Below are 18610 nucleotides of genomic sequence, written 5' to 3' on the forward strand. Positions count from 1 at the left end.
TATCTCCTGATGCATAGTGGTGAGTAGATAATGAGTGAAATTTCTCACTCAAGGGGCACTTTGACGACATCAGCGATACTCAGCAGTAACTGCAGCGATGCTACCAGAACTAGCGACGCTTACGTGCACCCTCGGTCGAGAGATTGTTTCAGTGTGTGCGTGTGAACGTGTCAGAGGACATTTAGGTTAAAAACATGGTGTAAATGACACCGTTTTAAGTCAGATTTGAATGTCGGGGCTTACAGACACTTGGATGACACCACAGGAGCAGTATGGAGGCATTTCATGTTTTTTTCTGTTGTTTTTTTTTACATTCAAAAGAACTGGTCCCCAGTTACTTCAATAGTATTGGATTTGGCTCCAACGCTGTTTACCCCTGAGAGTCCCAAAGTGTTTTGTGGACTCAAAAACTTCACCCACCCCTCCATCTGCATAGTGTTGAGATAATGAGTGATTTTTCATTTTTGTGTGAACTATCCCTTTAATTTTGATATTTGATATTATACAGAAGCATTTTATTATATTAATTACAGCAAGTGTACAATGAGAACATTTATATTAACTTCAGCCAGCTTTAATCCTAGCTATTATTATTATTATATGTCTATTTCTAAAGCCCCTTTCAAAACAGCTGTTACACAGTGCTTCACAAAGAGGACAATGTATGACTTTATATAGCCTCTACATTATAAGGCCAGTGTAGGATCGGTACAAGACAAAAGGCCTAAATATCCCATACTGCACTGTCATTGTTCATATTTGAGATAGTTCAGCTTTATAGTCTACATCTCTGAATATAATTATGTTGGTTATTTTGTGATTAATAACCTATGAGAAGTTGCTGCTGTGGCAAAAAAAAGTGTGGACCACCAGGGATACAGCGGCCATGAACCAAATGAAAGCTCTGACTCTGTTCTGTGGAAAACACAGAGGATCTTTGGGCTGGATTTCATTTTCACTTCCTCTTTCTCTCCCCCCCTCCCCCCCCTCCCCAGCCTGTCCGGCCCCTTTCTGCGCAGCTGATGCTGGAAACGAAACCAGAAACTTAAAGCCATCAGAGTGCATGGGCGCGTGAGTGTGAGTGTGAGACCCTACAGAGGGATCACGTAGTGTGTGGAATGTGAGGACATTTTGACTGGTAGAATTAGGTTTAGGTCTGTGTTAAGGGTTTGGATAAGGGGCTAGGGAATTTGTGAATGAGAAAAAAACATTGTAAGTAAATAATAATAATAATAGTTATTTTTATCATACAAGATACAAATTCTCCTTGTATAGTTTAAATGTTTTCAAAAGACAAAATAAATCAGTCTTATATTAAGATAAATTAATACATTTGAGGTGAAATGTTATTTTAACGCACAGGAACAATGCAGTTCAACATAGTTACAATATAGGTCATTGAATAGGTGCACAGAGTTTATGGCTCATTTTCATCTCTTAATTATAATAATAATAACTTTATTTAAATAGCACCCTTCCAAACGCACCTTCCTTACCAACTGCTTCCCAAAGAGGACAAACAGATAAAAACAAGAAATCCAAACATCAAAGATAAGAAGTTAAATGCAATGTCATTTAAAACAAAGGAAGCTAATTATATGATACAAAATCCATAATAACAACAACTCTTGTGCCTTCTTGATCTTTCACATACAGATTATAAATAAAAGACGCATCCTCTTGAAGTCACAATACGCTATAAATCGTTATTACATCATTAGTCATTTATTACCACAATAACAATTTACTAGGAGAAAGCAATTCTCGTAAGAAGAAACAACAGAACATTTGTAAAATGCACTTTGGTCAGAGTTTAACCACAACTAACGACACCGGACATCAGGTCAGGAGGAGGATGGAGTGAAAATAGCTGCACTTTATACATAACTGCACCCACACACACACACACACACACACACACACACACACACACACACACATACACACACTTATATACGCACATACACACATGCAGACACATTTAAACTGGGACTGGGGAGAGGTCTGATAACTATCAATGAAGTTTATAGTTCAACAGCAAAACACGCTCTCTCTCTCTCTCTCTCTCTCTCTCTTACATACGAGCGCGCGCACACACACATCCCATTGTATCATCAGACAAGCAGTTCTGTGGCATCAAGGCCCATAGTATTTCTCTTGCGCCCTCTAGTGGTGTTTTATTTAAAGTGTAAAGTGTAAATCATTCACATAAACTGTTAAAAAGAATTAAGAGAACACTTAATCCTCCCAGTATAAAACCTCCAGGGATGTCAATCTGTTCAGTGAGGAAGCAAAAGTAATTGTGAATCAATTTCATCTGCTTTGGTGCAAGATACCAGGAGACCAGCCGTTACACGAGGAGAGCTGGACAGACAGGGCAGCATGGAGCATCAACCCAGAAGCAGGACCGGTATCTGCTCCTTCCTGTGAGGAGGAACAGGAGGAGCAGTGCCAGAGCTCCAGAAAATGACCTCCAGCAGGTTGACACTGAGCACATGTGACACGTGGGAAAGAGTCTGGAGACGCTGTGGTGAACGTTATGCTGCATTTAACATCATCCAGCATGACCAGTTTGTTGGTGGGTGAGTGATGGTTAGCTAATTCATGTTCATTGAAAGCCTACATTTGATTTAAGTGTCCCCTTAATTTTTTTGAGCCTTGTTTATATATATATATATATATGTATATGTGCACACAAACCATGCCCACACATCTCTTGTGTGTTGATATCTAAGAACCACATGGTACTGTGAAAGTGAACCTACATTAAGATTTATCATTTACCCACCTTGTGTTTGTGTTGCTCTGTTGGCCTCTGTAAATGTATTGATCAAAACACTAGATATTTGTCATGTGGGCTTTGGATGAGCAGCACCTCCTGGGGATGGGTTCCCAGGAAGGACGCTGTCCTCTCCTGTGTTTGCCATATGATGTTGAACGAGGTGATGTTGAACATCAGTCACCTTCTGGGGTCTTCTCTTTGGTGACTGTCTCATACAAGCAACAATCATGCTCCAATCATGTTTTAGTTTTTTGTTGCTTGGACATTTTGTGATTTTTATACAACATATTCTGATCTGTGCAACTGAGACCAACATTAGACATTTTTGCTGGTTCACTAGTTTACAGCCACTTTGATTATGCTGCCACCTATTGGGATCAGAGTTCACCACATAAACTAAACTAATAAATTAAAAATAAACTCGGTTCTTACAGTTGACAGAAGAATGGAAGCACAGTTGATGCATCACTTACACAGCTGTGACAAAACGCAGCCCCGGGTTTCTTAACTATTTCAGTCACCTATGCAAACTACAACTAATGTTATTTGTTTTAGTTTCAGGAGTTCCATGGACACACACATTTTACACACTGCAGCAAACTGCCTCCAGGATCTCTTTAGCAGCATACGTAATTTATTTTGTTCTCTCCTGATTTGTTTGGTATTTTATATGTGTCCAAATTTAAGACTTTCCAATTGGGATATTTTGAATATTATACAATGAGTAATTTAATATATAACCAAAGAAAATCTTCTGAACTCAAATTAAATGATGCTTTAAGTGATAATATGTCAGCACAGAACAGCCAGTGGTGAGAGTTACACGGTAATATAACTTTTACTTGTTGATCAGCTCAGATTTAGAACAGTTACAATCATCACTTCTCTACCTGAACATTACTAAAGTTTTGAAGAAACAATGATCAAAATCTAAAATATTTATTTTGATATGTCTGCCTGCAATGAAACCCAGCACAAAGGACACAGTCACATTGAGTCACATTGAACAGTATTGTGTATAGAGTATTGTATGTGAGTTTGTTGAGTTCAAACGAAAAGTTGGATTTGAAACACTTAATTTTTACCAATATAAAAAACACACTGCACATACTGTATGAATGTACTGAAAGCAAATGCTTGTGATAATGTGTTTGGTGTCAGTGAAATTGCTTTTTTAAGATGCATCTGTAGAAATTATTCCAACATGCTTTAGTACAAAAACTGGCTCGGGTTTTCTGAAGGAGCCAACACAAATGAATACAAGAGGGCAAAAACTCCTAAAACATTATGATCCAGATTAAACAATAACCAAACTGATATGTTCCCTTTTATCCTCATGCTGTTGGTGCATTTGAGTTCTGCTTGTAGTGACATTAAAAACACCTAAACTAGTTTTATCTTGTTTGCACAAGCCCACACAGTGCACCACAAATCTTTTGTGCAAATATCTTTGAGAGGGAAATAGATGAAAGTGAAATTTATAATTCCAGCCATATTTGACTATTATTTCCTACATGATAAACAAGAAGTCATTCTCATTCTATTGAGGAAAGTAGAAGTCTTTGGTCAACATCGAGACAATACAGGGGATCTGCTTCTTGCTGCTGAATCCAGGTAGGTTGGAGGAAGACTCAAAGTGTAGCGCCACCTTGCGGTTGACTCGTGTCATGATCTGCATCAGCTCCAGCTTTCCCTTGTGTTGCATCAACATCTCACACAACGACTGCATGAACCAGGAGCCGTTGGATGTGTTTCTCCATGAGTAGTAACCTGCAGGACAGAAGACAGTCTTATCATTCTTAGAAAAGGTGTATTTCTTTTTTAATATTTTACACATTTTTTTATTAAATATATAATATTCCATAAAAATATATTTACCCAAAGTGAGAATGAGCTGAATACAGATATCAGCTACTCTTTGATTTCATTTACAGTTGCAACACAGCAAATAATTCAGAGCGCACTAGTGTTTCTCATAGAATTCATTCAATCTATGGCAGTAGTATGGGTGCACGTGCAAGAACGTTGCTCTCATGCACAATAAATTACAAATGCCAGACCAAAGACTAAAAGACAAGCTCTTGGGTAAGAGAGAGAACACCAGTGCATTCTACTTGCGGTTACGTGCTCAACTGCAGCTAAAACTTTTGAGGTCTGAGTGTCTGTGTGGATGTTAACAACTTTATGGATGCACGTGCAAGCATATTGTAAATATCACTGCAAATGGTGCTGCACACAGCTATAGAATGCAGCGGAGGAGCAAACCACCAAGTTAGAGATCTCCTATTATGCGAAGTGTAAACATTTTTTGGTTCATTAGGACAAATTAGAAAATGGTAGGCTGCCACAGTCTAGATAATACATAGGGAGCACTGAAGCATGATGACCTCAGTATCGCCCACTGATGAAGACCTTGTTCTCGTCCACACTCCTCCAAAGACTTCCATTTTTACAGAACAGAGAAAGAGAAGGAGAAGTTCCAGTCTCTTTTAGTATCCTGGCCCTGCTTTAGGACATATTTTGGGGTGTTGGTGGGACAGTTTGAAGTCCTACTGGTGACTTAGAAACGCATCTGAGGAGGCGGAGGACCATACCTTCATCCTATTGACCCAGAGAGTTGTACAGCCTAAACTACTATAGTGCACAGTGAGTGATACCTTTATTCATAGTGCAAAGGTAAAATATTAAATATATATATATATTTAACAAATTAAACACACAAAAACAACAGTTTGAAAAATATATTAATATGAAAAATAGGTGCAGAAATAACACCCCAAGACTATGATGCATTTTTTTTAAGGACAAACTCCTGCTGGAGCCATTTACCTGGAGCAGTGGAATAGGCATACAGGAAATCTGCCTCCACAGGAATCCTCTCTGATGTTTGCTCATCTACACTGTCTGTCTCGATCATGGCTCCATCATCCAGGGCTGAACCACGACACGCCTAACAGGGGCACGAGATCCAGGTTTATGTCATCAACTGTCATAGTGTTCACCCCAACTGTAAGGTGAACTGTAACTGGAGCAAGTTGCATTTGATCGTTGTCATCACGTTAAAGTGAGACCACATTTGACTAAAAGATATTAAATAAAAATACAAATAAAAATATAACCATACAAACCTTTCACTACAACACAAACACTTCCAGACACATTTCCATGGATGAGGCACCAGCGTATTTGTATGTTCACGTGGGTTACTGTTACTAACCTGTATGAAGAAGAGCTTCGGTTTGCCAACCAGACTTTTGCAGCGATCCCCTTTAAAGTTTCTCGTCAGATTCTCTAACCTCTCACAGCCGTCCGTGCCATAAATCACCCCCTCGTCTCCATGACTCAGCAACACACACACAAACGATGCACTACTACTGTGGTCCTCCCTAGATACTAAAGACAAACACAGGAAAAGATAGAAAACAACATTGCTGAATCAGTCCAGATATTATTTCCTGTCTTACTGTAAATGTTTGTTGGTACAATACTTGTTCTTTAGAAGAATGCTGATAATTTAGTATTAAGCTGATGCACGTCTCAGAGGACAAGAATCTACAGGTCAGAGGGGATGTATGAGCACATTCTCAAGATGAAAAAGAGTCGTCATACACGTACAAGATCCTGACAGATGTTAACTTAGAAAGACACCCAGATTTGACAGTCTTTGGGAGTAAGGGTTGATGCTGGTGTCAATGGGGAGTGAACAAAAACACAGATTTCCGCAGCAGAATTTAAACATCATGTCCTATCTCCTGCTCTACCCAGTTGACACCTCGCACCTAAATGTTCTGGACATTTTCCTGTTGTCGTGAATGCATTTGTCGTGGACAATCTCCGGCTGTGTTCTTCACATAAGAAAGGCAAAGTCCTGAAAGGGTTCACTTCACACCCAATTTCCGAGACAAATTCTGGAGTTCAGGTGTGAAAACAGCTACGTAGGTGGGGTTTATGATTTACAATGCAACCAGCCACCAGGGGATAATGAAGGTTATTTAGTTTCACTTTTGAGGAGCAGTCATGTCATCTATCTTTATATACAGTCTATGATAACAACATACAGACTACGTTTGATACACTGCCAGCTAGAATTGCGAGAGTGCTTCAGTGATCATGTCATATCTACAGGATAAACAGCAAGGATAGTTTTTTGTCACCCTGATAGTTGAAAATAAAAAATGGATGATTCCAATTTCAAATACCATTCTATGTAATTGCTTTAACTTTCAATCTATGAAGATTTGTAGTTTGTTACCGTTTGACAGCAGCGTTTTCATCTGACTCACAGTCTGGTCATTGGCCATTATGAGTTTATAACCCAGCTCAGAGAAGGTCTTCATAGCAAAGGCAGCATCAACATCTGTTCCATTACGATAACTCATCTCTAGAGACACAAAGACAAACATGGAGTATTCAGTAGAAATTCAATGGCAGCTTCTATGATAAAGTTCAAAAAGCAGGTATGCAAAGGGAAAACAGGAGGATCAGGTGCTGGCTCTGTTCAAGCTTTAATGATCATTCATGAACTGGCTCACACCAAATGAGCACTTCTATTGTACACACTGAGTAAACACTGGAACAATATGAAACTTGCAAATACTATGGGTACTTACTGGTTTGTCTCCCCCCTTTAAACAACAATGTAAATCTAATAATAATAATATTTTTATTATAATCTGATGACAAGTAGAAAGTTACTTCTAGGAGTTGGCCGAGGTCATGTGAGCAGTAGTTAGTACTGTATGTAAATGTAACACAAAATGTCCAGTTATACGAGCTTGATTTAAAAATGTGGAGAAGTCCATGCGTCTAACAGGTCTTTTTCACAGCAGACAAAACTAAACAAAATGAAAAAATCCCGACTGATTTTCAATTGCACACAATATTACTCTTCAATATTAGAAAAATAAGGGCACATCACGCACTACAGAATATTATTAATATTATTCTCTAAAGGAAGAAGGTGCAAACTAAGAAAACATGATGGAGAATGGCTCGTTGCGACAACTTGCTCTGTCTGTAACAATGCTTTGCAGTGATATAAAATGGAAGTAGAAGAAAATGGTTGGGGACATGTAGTCAGCATGGTCTGTCTATTCTTCAGCTAAAACTGGAGGTAAGATTTTAACTGTTTAATGTCAACAGTAGACCGGTTAATCCGGGTACCTGCCAGATATCAACAAGCCTTTCGACTCAGCTGTCCACCGCACTTCTACAGCAGCTTGTTTCACAGTCCCCATTTCAAAAGCCCTACTCGTCTCCGTCATTGGTTGTGCTGGGAAAGCACTGACGTAATCATCTGGATTTTAAATCGTAAATATTTGATGAATGAGGGATTATTGGCCGCAAAGATTATGCAGGCAGTTCAGGAGATTTACAAGTGACTCTGTAACCGCTCACACTCCCAGAAAATCTGGATTGAACATTGCTACTAACCAAGGTTCCAGATCCGATTTCTCCTTCAATTCTGAAATGTATTTCCCCCTGCACTTCTCCTAATGTGACATAAAAGTCCTCAGGGAGAAAGACAAAACTTTTACCCTGAGCCTGATATGAGTCATACTTTTCCCATCTCCTGTCTGTAATTTTTCCACCTCAGTGGTAAGCACTCAATATACAGAGTGGGTGAGCAGGGGGACAAAAAAATATATAGTACAGAATCTCCTTGAAAAACTGGTGCATATCTAGTGGTTTTATAAAGTTATTAAACATTGAGTTGATGAGTGAGTGTTTTTACTTGTTCTACTGTGGAAGTTCTTATTGTTGATGATCACACAGGTTCCAATGTTGGGATAGTCCATCCTGTAGCGGTGGGGGTCTGAGCCTGCAGCTGTCCTGCCTTTACTGCTGGGGGTAGAGTCCACTTCCTCAGACGTCTTATTGCTGTCTGTGATCGCTTCATCTGACCTGAAAGTTTACACACACATTTTGCTTCACTATCCCAGTGTGGACCATTGATTGACCTTTAACTTAACACGAAACTTCACGACTGACACAAAAATATCTGCTTACCCCCGTTTGGAGACACTTTCATTCCTAACTGCACAACAAGCTGAACTTTGACAGAAACACACTCATTGAAATGATTTGAAACCTGAGAAACTTGTCAAGCATCACACCAACACACACGTATTAACCTGTCTTGACAACTCAGTGGTGACTAAGCTTGAGTTGTTTGTTTAACCTGTCAAGCGAGTGCTGAATGTTTATGGCCTACACTGCCGTTAACACACTAACAGGAAAGTGAAACTGTTGCAAAAGTATTGTCTGGACAATTACCGGATGACATGAGCTACTTTTGCTAATTGTTTAAAAAAAATAAAAACATAAACAAGGACTATAAAATGAAGACAAAGGTCATGGTGGCCATAAATCCCTCAGAATTGATCTCGGTAATTCAGTACAGAAACACTATGATTACTGAGCCATACCACTAAATTAAGAGAGGAGGAGAAATCTCCATTAAGTTGTTTATATACAAGTGAGTGACTTAAATCAAAATGTTACACATGGCGACTTGCACACTCAAAGTTCACATACACAGGCCTTTATTATTCACAGTGCAGGGCGCTGAGTGACCTCACGTGATGAAGAGGTTGCAAAGCTCTGCCCACCTTCAACCTGAGCAGAGGTGGAACTGGCTAAAGTTAGGCTACAACTGCCAAAGCAAGGACTTACGAGTGAGCTGCGTGTGGGTAATGTTTCCCATGCATTATCTCTATTTGGTGGTCTTTCAGTTTCAGTGAATCTCATTTCACTCTTTTTATCTTATTCTCAATCATTTTGCCCACACACCTGTCTGAGTTACATGCCCTGCAGTGACTGATGGAATCTATAGGCCCCTTGATTGATACCTAACCCTATCGGACAGGTTTAAGTCGTCAGTACTGGTGTTGGTGTCAAGTAATTACCTCTTCGAAAACACTTTTAAGGCATCCACAGTGTCGCCGCCGCTCTGCTTTTCACCATCACCACGAACCTCAGCCATGTTCCTACACACAACAAGAGAAAAGAGAGTGAAATCTGAAAATCTGTGGCGAATGTAAGATAAAGAATAATAAAAACTGTAAAAATAAAAAGTGGGTGACACATGATCGCCCTCTACTGCACTGAACCCCAGAATAATTCAAACTGCCTTTATTATCATAAGAGGTATTTGGAGAAAATGAATAACAATTTTCTCACTTCAATTATATTGCTCCACTACTGCTGGCTTTTGAGGGTGGTTACATTTCTACAGTCTGTCATGTCTTCTAGAATGAAACTCTTAACATCCCTCTACAGCTACAGCCTGACCGCAATAGATATTGATGCATATACAGAGAACCCATAATGCAATATCTGCCAAAAGAATTTCATTAATACATAAATACAGTACAAATACAACAATGTCAATACAGAGCTCTTAGATTTGCTGTTTTTAAAATAAACTTCAAAGTTCAAATAAAATTGTTCCAGCTTTCTAGTGAACAAACTATGTTATTGAGAAATTTCCTGTTAGTTCTGTAGCTTTGCACAACGACATACATCATTGAATAAATTCAGGAAATTACCCAAATCTCAGAAACATTTTCTCACTCACTGCAAGTGGAATTTTGGGACAGCTCTCACTGTTAATGTGACTTTCTCTAGTTCCAGAAAAAACTTTTGCAGAAGTTTTGATTGAAATAAAAACATAAAATATCTGGCTTATTGAAGGAACTATGTGCTGGTGCAACGTGTTGCAGCTTAATTGAATTAATGTTGACTGTTGGGGCTTGGTGGAGGTTTGTGCTCCACTGAGTCTTTCTAGTTAAAACAAACACGTTGCTTCATAGATTGTGATTCCTTACTGAATAGTATTAACTCTGACTCACTGCTGTAAATATGAATCAGTTCATATGACAAAGGATTCTCAATCATACTCAGTGATTTACACACTGACGCTTGGAAGCTGTTCCAGGCTTAGTTGTTAAATGTAATTACTATTTAATAATAATACATTCTACTGTGGTACTTACTCATATGGTTTTTGAATGTATAAGCAGTATCTCACATCTTACAAACAGTATCCCTCTGCTTGTCTTTAATGTTTCATAATACATACACAATAGTGCATCATGTCCTCTTACTCATAACGAAACTCAATTTACAAAACAGAAAGCGATTGCAGCTCATCTAATTAACAAAGAAAGGATCAGTAACTATTTACAACCATGTAGCTCCATGTAACCACCTGTGCAGCTAACGACATGTTCTTACTGTGGGGCTGCTGCATGTAGTTTCAGGAAGTACATGCTGGAGGAGCTAGCTGGACATGCTAACTGTAGACATGCCTCCATCAGATAAGACGTGTTAACACTGTATTGACATTAAACGACAGGAGCGTGGACAACGTCATCCCTGACAACAAAGTGACAGGACGACATTCTACATAAGAGCGCGGATAGGACGCGTTGTTTTCCTGCACTGACATTTCAACACAACGAACTACTCCTTGTTTTTAAATGACACCAGGAAACGTCACGTCAGGTGTTGGCCGCGCCGGGTCCAGTTACAGGTGAGGAAAACTAATGTTGGTCCAGTCCGGCTTCGTTCAGCTCACACCTGTGAATAACAGAACACATATAGAGCACGCCATGGAAAACAAACGCACCTTTCCTCCTGACAGGACCGCGGACAGCCCTCTCTGCTGCTCAGAGCTCTAATGAGGAAACGTTACACTGTTCAAAGTACAAGTCAGAAACTTTCAGCCAATCAGGGACGACGCACGCACGAGCGCGCCTCCATGACTTGAGCAGACATGACAGTAATTTACTGGAACCTTCACCTGAGATTTAACACGTCGTCACCTCCAAACTGAGTCATGTATTTGATAGGGCTGTAGTTGTTGTCCCCATAATGTAATGTGAGAATACATCTAAGGACCCCACAACGTCAGTAATACATGAGACACCCAACTGTGACCCCTGGAGAAAACACATAGATTGATAGAGTTGTGTGTTAGTGGAAATGTATTTATGACCCGAGGAATTTCGACATCACTTGAAAGTAGAACTTTAATATTTTATCAAGAAAGGAAACATATTGATGTTTGTACAGCTCATATTACACAAAGACAGGAAATGTGCTTTGAATACTTGTAACCTGTAAACAAACAGTGAGTCATAATTCCACTCATGGTCTGAGTGGACAAAATGGTGGTTGAAGGAGGTTTAACTGAGTGTAATTGAAGATGTCAAGCTGCTTCTGGCCTTAAAAATCCAGTAGCTGTAGTACAGCTCATATTTTATTTGCAACATACGTGCATTGAGTGTGTGTGTTTATCTGTGTGTATGACATTATTCTACATTGTATTAATTACAAGTCTCACTCTTCTTCAGCCTCTTTTCCATTTGGTCATTAAGTTTTTTCAGCTGATGCTCTGCCGCCTGAATATGCTTCGCCTCCAGCAGCAGAGCCGGTAAGCTGGACGCCCCGTACTGCACCAGAGGAGGACGAGGAGGAGAGGAAAGGAGAGAGTATGTTATTATCAGAGTTTCACTGCGATTATTTCTGTGATTCCTAAAGTCAACTTTCATGTGATTGTCATGCGTCTGTACCGTCTCTTGCTCTTTGGGGTGTTCTTGTCGGTAGCCGAGGTACTGCTGGTTGAGTTCTCTGATGTCATTGAGGAAGGCACAGCTTCGTTTCAGATCATCTAAACGCAGCTCAAGTTCAGCTTCCTCCTTTTGTAGCAGCCTCACCTGTCTCTCTGCACTGTCAGACCAACCACAGTTGTAAAGGTCAGTATGACGACTTTATGGAAACAACCTTTACAGGATCTTTTGCTTTCACTTTCTGGCGAAAGAAGGTTAATGATTTATATTTTGAGATAAAAAAGATATTTTTTTGTTTTAGGTATACATCTAGCTGACAACACCATTGATTAGTTTAATGACTCATTACACAGCTTTTAGCTTATACACATAAAAACCTTGGAATAATAAATGTTAATTGTTGGTGTCTGAGCTGCCTCTCACCTCATCAGCTCATGTTTGGCATCCAACAGTCTCTGTGTCTTTGTGCTTATCAAAGAAGCCACCTGACACACACACACACACACACACACACACACACACACACACACACACACACACACACACACACACACACACACACACACACACACACACACACACACACACACACACACACACACACACACACACACACGTGATGACAGCATAAGATGAGAAGTCGCTAGAGTGATGAAAACCCAACCCTAAGAGGAAACTTTTTTTTTCTTTTAATCACAAATGTCAGAAATGATAAAGGCAGGATATCACCACAATCTGTCGGCTATGAATGTCAAACCCAAACAGCAGGAGATTAAGTATTTAGCCCTTTTGTCCTTGCAGTTTGCCATAGTTACCTTGGCATTTTCTCTTTTTAGAACCCTGAGCTCCTTGTGTGTAGAGACCTGGAAAAGCAGAAACACCAGACAACACTTATTACATATAATGGATTAGAGTAAAAGGAATTACTTCCTTGGCATTAATCCATACCTTTCATTTTCGGTTTTAGCTTATAAAACACAGTATATATAAACACACACACACACACACACACACACACACACACACACACACACATATATATATATATATATATATATATATATGCATAAATAAAACTTCAGCAACAAGTTTTCCTTGCAACATTTTTGGCATGAAGACATAGTTACTGTTACTGTTGATGGAAATCCAGTGTGGACAAATCCTTGCTTATCAGATCAAAAAACCGATGTAATCACTGAGATGACTCATAGACTCTGAATTTGAAGTGTCATGCCTTTATCTAGTCTTAAAGTATTTCACAATGTCTTATGTGAACTTTAAAAAAAGGCTTAAAGGCTAAGAAATTCTAATTCTGTGTAAGATTCACTAATCAGAGGTTTACTGGACTATAACACAAACTGTACACACTGTATGAGTAGGTGGCAGTAAAAATTTTAAATTTGTCTTCACGTCTGAATGTCAAGCTGAAACATCTTGAAAAAGTTCAGTCACTGCTTAACTTCGACTCGTCAGGTCAGAATTTGGAAAGTCTGACCTTTTCCAGGATTTGCTCTTTCACATTGGAGGAGAAGGAATCGATGGACTGTTTGACAGATTTAGTCGCCACAGACTCCCTGTCAACAAACAGACAGAGAATGTAACCATCTCTAACTGCACCATAAAACAAACCTAAGAGATATTTGAGAGGAGAAATTGCTTAGAGGAGGAAATGGACCTGTACTCGTCACAGAAATCAAGGAAGGCATCCAGCACCACCTCTAACTCTGTTGTTGCCTGACGACCACGTCTCTCGCTCCTCTGTTTATCGGTGTTGGACCTCTCAGCTACTGCAGATTTGCTGCCTTCAGGGGAGAAGTAGGTTTGTCATGGTCAGAAGGGTTTCGAAGGACCTGGGGGGCCAAAGCAAACCCCCCCAACCCCCCTCCCCAAAAGAAACATGACACCAAACCACATCATTCCAAAAGGGTTCCAACCTTTTCAAATATATATGTGTAAGTAACATGGGGGGTGTTGAGGAATTTTCATATATTCTCACACATTACTGTATATCCCACTATATACTGTATTATATATACATAGTGTATATTACATTATATCTGTACACCATTAAGAGAAGAGTGCCTGACTAATTCCACAGATACTCTCTCCTCTCTCTAAGCAGTTCACAAGGTCAGGTATAGATAAAGGATCAACCAACAGTGCATTGTTGTGTTTACGCTTAGTGACATTCATATCTGACTCAGAGGCTCCAGACAGAGAGGCACCAGCTTCAACTCTTTTACGTATTTCACCAGTATCCAATAAGATGCAAAAACATACATGTAGCATAGAGACTGACACTAATTCATCATTCATTGATGTGCTGGTAGAATGGGTGACGCAGGGTGAGGGAGATATACTGAAATGCTGTGGGAGACATCTTCAGACTGGGTGACAGTTGCTCATGTTACTCTGTTAGCGTTTGTATATTGTTCCATCTTCTGATCTCCTTGATGCATCACGTCTACATTAACATCTTCTGCATAAGACATGAGTTCTCCTGTCACCAGCTTCTAGAAAACTTCCATAACAGGGGGGGCCCAGATTTTGGTGTATAAAGTCATAACTGGCACTTTCCTCTTGTACTCTCTATCCTCACCTGATGAAGACTTTCTGCTTTTGCCAAAATCAAACCCTCTGGCCTTCTTCGGACTTGGATTCTGAAGGAAAGAGGGAAAGAAAAAGATGAAACAAACCACAAACTGATTGTGATCCTTAAAGCAACCTGCTGAAGTTTTTGTTTTAATGTGGCTTTCATCATGTCAGTATTACTACAACTGAGATATACTGTGGAAGAACCTGTGATTCAGAGTCAGTGGAGGTTCCACTGTCTGATTCATTCTCTCTCTCCATGTCCTTCATCTGCTGCTTTTTCAATGGCCTTGTTGTGAGACACAGACAGATGAAGAAATTGACAGTCAGGTCAACATATCCTAATAAAAAGACCATAAGGACAAGTAGGTTGTCCCGATGAGTTTTTTTTTATCACTTTGAAATTGTCAGTAGTTCCTCACTGTTACCTCACCTTGATGCAGAGGTCTTTCCAGCGCTCCTCCTCTTCCCAATTACTTGACTGCGAATGTTGGCCTTTGGGGGAGGTTTGGTGCTCGTGTGGGGGGTAACGCTGGTGTCGGACTCCTCACTGGCGGGGGCCTCAGGTTCTCCCTGTTTTTTCACTCCTTTTCCTCCTTTCCCAGGTCTTTTCAGCGCAGACAGCAGAGACAAAATACTTAATACACATCATAATACAGAAATATAACTGCAGCACACAAATTTCTTTAGCCATACCTGGTTTTGAACTTCTCTGCAGGAGTTCTTCTCCTTATCTTCGTTTTTTCGCCTCCCGTCTCTGCGACCCCCCTCCTCACCGCAGCTCCACGCCGTTTCGCCTTTATCTGATGATTGTCCCCTCTTCCTGCTTTTCCTTTGTCCATCTGTCCCTCCACTAAGACATTTAAATCTTCCTCCATGGCAGTACTGTGCAGAGGGTTACCTAGGCAACACAGTAGGACAATACCAAGAAAAACATGTTAATGTCCAATAAACTATCTGCTCATCTGCAGTAACATTTTTACCTCCACTAAGTAGGTTCCGTTTTCCTCTGTATTTGTTACACAAAAACTAGTGACTCCCACAAAATTGGTGAAAGGATGAAGTATGGGTCTGGGAAGAAGCCATCAAATTATGGTGTAGATCCAGATCAGGGGGCAAAAAAACAGACACATTATGGTGGTTGATTCTATGAGATAAAAATCTGGATCTAGTGGATTTAAATTTGGCTTCATATGGGTGTAGGCTTTTTTCAGCTGCTGTATGGTAACAAAAGGGCTAGAAACTTGTAACTACCACCAAAATGTAGCCGTGAAACGTAATGTGGCCTCAGCTATAATACATCTAATAGTAAGAGGAGAACAAATAAATATAATGAAATACTTTATCAACCCCTGGCATGACAGTACTATGGGTATTAAAGAGAAACACAAAGAGAAGATGAGAGAAGAGAACTCTTTGTCATCAGAATGCTCTTCTGAACTGTGGCTTGTTTCTGTTTCTCAAAACATGTAACCAAACCACAAATCAAATATAAATCTCACACATTATGAGAAGGTGGCTGCCAAAAGATCGATATCATCACTTCCTTTGACATAGATATGGGCAGTGCACCGGTGTCATAGTCATCACCGCTGTGATGGTGCATAACAGGTATTGAGAAAATAAAACACAATTGCTATATCAGCTGCTTATGCTTTGACATTTTGTGCTCAGTCCACACAGGGACACGGAGACTGAGAGATTAAACTCTAACCTTAAGAGTGAAGGGACAAATGAGTTCCACAGTCAGTTCAGTCGAATCTAAATCTTCTGCTTGATGGCAAAAGCTGATATGTAAAGCAATGACGGGTTGGTTGTAATATTATCAGCCAGAGACGACATTCTTTTAAAATACGCAGCTTGAATAGTTGAGTCAAGCAGATAACCAGAAGTAGTCCACAAAGTCAAGCTTCAAGCTGAACAGAGAGACAACTGTACCAGGCACTGATTCCACTGCAGAACACTCCTTTTTATAGACTGAAGAAACAATACCATCGGTTTGTTTGCTCCGAGTGGCTTCAGTCCTCTAAGAAAGCAAATGTTTTGCACCTCGCTACAACTCTGAAAATCTCTGTCACCTCACATCTGCCAGCTGGACTCTATTGGACTGTTCCAGTCACAGTTTGGATCAGTCCCCCACACACTCCGTCCCTCACTAATCAGATTTTAACCTTTGGTGTTAGGCCTCTTGACCTGATTTAATTGGTTAAATTCTTCTACTATTCTCTATGTTGTATTGACGTGTGTGTGTTTCTTAATCTGATTCTAATGCCTGGTTGTACTTTCATGGTTGATGTGTTTATTTATGACAGATGTCAAGGTGTCCAGAGGTGTCTAGAAATGCGCTATGAAATCCAATGAACTATCTTTATTATTAAAAATATAAATGTGCGCTCCATGACAAAGCAACGTCTACGTAAGATGCCCAAATCTTTAGAGGAGGGAACTTGTTTGGTCTGTGTTGTGGACAGGAGAGCGAATGAGACGTGCAGTGTAAAGAGTCACCATCGTTTAGCTGCAGTCCCTCCATGAAGGACGCTTTGTCGATGAAAGACATGTTGGGAGGCTCTGCGTTATCCACAGACGAAGCTTTCTGCATTCAAACACAAAATACAGTTCAAATGAGATTAAAAATGACATGATCTCATCTCTTAATTAAATCACAGAGCAGTGACTCACTTGACTCGCTGCGGGGGCCTTGGCTCTTCTGCCTTTTGTGGCACTGTGGACAGAGAGAAGATAGAGGACCTTCATCATCATCATCAGAATCAGAATCACTTCTATAGCCAGGTATGTGAACACACACAAGGAATTTGACTCCGGTTTTACTTTGCTCTCTTAGTACAAACAGTGGATAAAAACACACCAACATAGAGATAAACAAGAACAAAGACAAAAACAAAAGCTATGTACAAAAAAGCTAAATAGTTGGTGTATGAATGTAATACTAAATATACACATACAGTGTGCACAGTATGTTGGTATGTACAGGTATTTTACAGGTGATGTTACAGATATTTGAGTCCGGTATTAGCTGTTCAGTGTATGAGACATCAGCAGCTACAGGAGACACCTCCAACCTGAGCATCCCCCCAGAGCAGACACCAGGCTCCAGGCTCGTGTTGTGTTTGTCATGTGGCTAAATAACCTACGTACGAACTCATAGTGTGCTGTCCTATGACAATGGCAGCTCTGCTAGTTGTTGTGTTTACATCCCCCCCCCCCCCCCCCCCCCCCCCCCCCCCCCCCCTTCCTCTCGTTGAATCATCGTATTGTAGATGAGATGTTGAGACGTGAAGCGACGTGTGTGGCAGGGTTCTGGTCGGTCAGCTGGTGCTCCTCACCTCATGGCGGAGAACCGCAGCTGTAATTTCAGGTTCCACTTTGTAAACAACCCGCTGCTCGTTGCTTCACAGCTTCCCGCAAAATGTTTCGAGTTCCTGGACTGTACCACTTCACACAGGGCTGGGGGGAGGTGGAGCCATTATATCAAGCAAACAACAAATAAACTGGTAAAAATGGCTGATACAAAAAATAAATATCAATTTGATTTTCGAATACTGTTGTACAGGCACTATTTGTTTTATATTAATACAATCGAAACCTATTGTGAACGGGTTATCTGACGCATTGGCCCCTACGGAGAGAGATGTAGTTTGTA

The 18610-nt window shown here is 40.2% G+C and overlaps 2 protein-coding genes across 2 annotated transcripts; both read right to left on the minus strand.

Moving 5' to 3' along the window:
* Positions 1–3595: 3595 nt before the first annotated feature.
* LOC109631395 (caspase-3-like) lies at positions 3596–11517 on the minus strand. The gene is made up of 7 exons (XM_020090528.2): positions 11415–11517; positions 9691–9771; positions 8517–8686; positions 7035–7163; positions 6000–6175; positions 5612–5732; positions 3596–4552 (listed from the first exon to the last, which is right to left on the minus strand). The coding sequence occupies exons 2-7, from the start codon at positions 9765–9767 to the stop codon at positions 4323–4325; spliced, it is 903 nt and encodes a 300-aa protein (XP_019946087.2). The 5' UTR covers positions 9768–9771; positions 11415–11517; the 3' UTR covers positions 3596–4322.
* A 281-nt stretch (positions 11518–11798) lies between these two features.
* Positions 11799–18429, minus strand: cenpu (centromere protein U). Its single transcript, XM_069531968.1, has 13 exons — positions 18294–18429; positions 17629–17671; positions 17455–17542; positions 15646–15850; positions 15383–15556; positions 15157–15238; positions 14957–15017; positions 14033–14159; positions 13853–13931; positions 13173–13220; positions 12781–12842; positions 12361–12517; positions 11799–12240 (listed from the first exon to the last, which is right to left on the minus strand). The coding sequence occupies exons 1-13, from the start codon at positions 18296–18298 to the stop codon at positions 12115–12117; spliced, it is 1257 nt and encodes a 418-aa protein (XP_069388069.1). The 5' UTR covers positions 18299–18429; the 3' UTR covers positions 11799–12114.
* Between the last annotated feature and the right edge of the window lie 181 nt (positions 18430–18610).

The sequence above is a fragment of the Paralichthys olivaceus genome, chromosome 9 (genome assembly GCF_024713975.1).
Source record: "Paralichthys olivaceus isolate ysfri-2021 chromosome 9, ASM2471397v2, whole genome shotgun sequence".
In the NCBI taxonomy this organism is placed as follows: domain Eukaryota; kingdom Metazoa; phylum Chordata; class Actinopteri; order Pleuronectiformes; family Paralichthyidae; genus Paralichthys; species Paralichthys olivaceus.